Source organism: Echinops telfairi, unplaced genomic scaffold (genome assembly GCF_000313985.2).
Source record: "Echinops telfairi isolate 266 unplaced genomic scaffold, ASM31398v2 ScPeMD7_7420;HRSCAF=8458, whole genome shotgun sequence".
Taxonomy (NCBI): domain Eukaryota; kingdom Metazoa; phylum Chordata; class Mammalia; order Afrosoricida; family Tenrecidae; genus Echinops; species Echinops telfairi.
In genome coordinates, this window is record NW_022111320.1 from 52,273,770 (window position 1) to 52,275,903 (window position 2,134).

General features: G+C 54.5%; 1 protein-coding gene across 1 annotated transcript in view; it reads left to right on the top strand.

The window, feature by feature from the left end:
• Positions 1-2,134, top strand: part of DOCK3 (dedicator of cytokinesis 3) — a 340,151-nt gene that overhangs the window by 262,034 nt on the left and 75,983 nt on the right. The window contains exons 14-15 of the mRNA XM_045297414.1: positions 1,191-1,315; positions 1,873-2,035. Of these exons, the coding sequence (XP_045153349.1) occupies positions 1,191-1,315; positions 1,873-2,035 (288 nt within the window). The remainder of the gene's footprint in view (positions 1-1,190; positions 1,316-1,872; positions 2,036-2,134) is intronic.

Consider the following 2,134-nt stretch of genomic DNA (forward strand, 5'->3'; position numbering starts at 1 on the left):
GTTCACCACTGGAGACAGACACTCCCCAGGGCCAAAGCAGGGCAGCAAAGAGGTCACTGCGTGTGTCCGACCAGACCATCTGTTAACCCCAAACACCTGTTTTGGTCAATGTGGCTTCTGCTAATGGACCTATGTAGATGGACCAAATGCTCCAGGAGCTGGAGTCGAAAGCGTGCCTGGCTTCTGAGCTGTTTGTTTTGCACGTTCCTTGTTGGATCGCCTCACAGTGAGCTCTCCAGGCTGCGAACGCATCTCCTGTTCACCTTGTCTGTTCATCTTTACTGTTTGCTCTTTCTTTGAAAAGCACCCACACACTCCATAGCCTTTCTTGGGGTTCTTTAGAAGCCAAAATCCCTGTCTTCAACTGTGGTGGAAATCTCGTTCTTGATGTCGCAGTCTAGTCCTTCAACTAGAACGTGGTGCTTGCAGCCTAGTAAACCCTTCTCTTTGAACACCACCCACCCCCAGGTTCATTGCCCGGACAGTGACAGTGATGCGGGTTACCCTGCGTAGCCCCCAGGCAGGGGAGAAGGACAGAGTGGACTGGAGCCAGCGCAGGAAGCAGCAGGAACATAGCAAAGTGTCTTCCCGGCACCACAGCACCTGTGCTTGGGGAGTGCCATTCGCTCCCAGAGCACCTGTCGAAGTAGTGCAGGGCCCTGCCTGACGCTCAGCAGGAAAATGGTGTTTGGAGCCAGGTCTCCGAAAGGAAAGAGAAACAGTATGCCCCACAGTCAGACCCAGGAGGGTTGGGGTGTGCAGAAAACAATCTCTAAAAGAAATACACAGCACCTCTTGTCTTTAAGAGAACGGCTAGCAGTGAAAACCTAGGTGTGATTGAAATATACCTGAATCCTGTTCATTTAAACTATTTTCTCCATTGGAGGCAGCCGTTTTCCTAGGGAACAGACCCAGCAGTCACCTCAAAACTGGAGGTTTTCCACCCTGCCTTTGCCCAGCCCAGCCCCACGCAATGAACCCCATTAGTGCCCAGACTTCGAAAGCACATGACTAACCAACCTGAATACTGCTGCCCTGATGTTGGCAGAATATCCATCGGTATTAACCAAGCTTGGAATGCCCTGAGCACTCACCCACACTTGAGGCTCTGAATGCTGGCCCGCCCCTCCCTGGGCATGGAGCAACGTGGCTGCTGTGGTCATGAAGCTGTGCCCTCTCTTCCGCCACAGGTGATATCCGCAACGACCTCTACCTGACCCTGGAGAAGGGGGATTTTGAGAGAGGGGGAAAGAGCGTGCAAAAGAATATCGAAGTCACCATGTATGTGCTCTACGCAGACGGAGAAATCTTAAAGGTGAGGCAAACCCGTCCTCTGGAATCAGAGCAGACCCTGGAAGAACCCAGCTCTTCCGTGGCCTTTGTCCGGAAGCCCAGGCCCCTCTGGCAAGATGGAGCTCAGATCCCCTGTTCTGCTCAGCCTTTTCCTTCTGCGGAGGGCTACCTAACCCCAGTGCCCACCTGGTTAGTTAGGGAAGGTAAAGGTGAGTGGGTGACGTCCTGTGCAGGTGACTCCTCCAAGGAGCTCCCGGTCTCCTTTCTAGGATCAGGAGCCTGCATCAGTGATTAGTGCAGCCTCCCTTCCTTCTGGTTTGTTGAATGGGGGTAGGGGTGGGGGTTCCTCTGCCCAGAGGGAAACTAACAAGCAGCCTGCCAGCTCATTGGGGGACCATCTCCACAGTTGTTGCCAAAGGGTGACATTTAAACCACATGACTTTTCTCACCACGTGCACCGGGCTGGTGAGACAGTGAGACCTGGACTGCTTACGGGAACAAAGTCCAGCGCCCTAGTTGCCCAGAATTCAAAGGGCTCCCGGCAGAGGAGGACTGGGGGCCTTTGCGTTTCTGTTGCAGGACTGCATCAGCTTGGGGTCGGGAGAGCCCAATAGGAGCTCCTACCACTCCTTCGTCCTCTACCACAGTAACAGCCCTCGCTGGGGGGAGATCATCAAACTGCCCATCCCCATCGACCGTTTCCGCGGCTCCCATCTGCGCTTCGAGTTCAGACATTGTTCCAGTGAGTGAGGCGCCCCTGCTCTCTCCAGGGCTGGGGTATCCTTCTTTCCTCCCCTCTCCTCTCCTCTCATCTTCTCTCCTCCCCTCTCCTCCCCTCTCC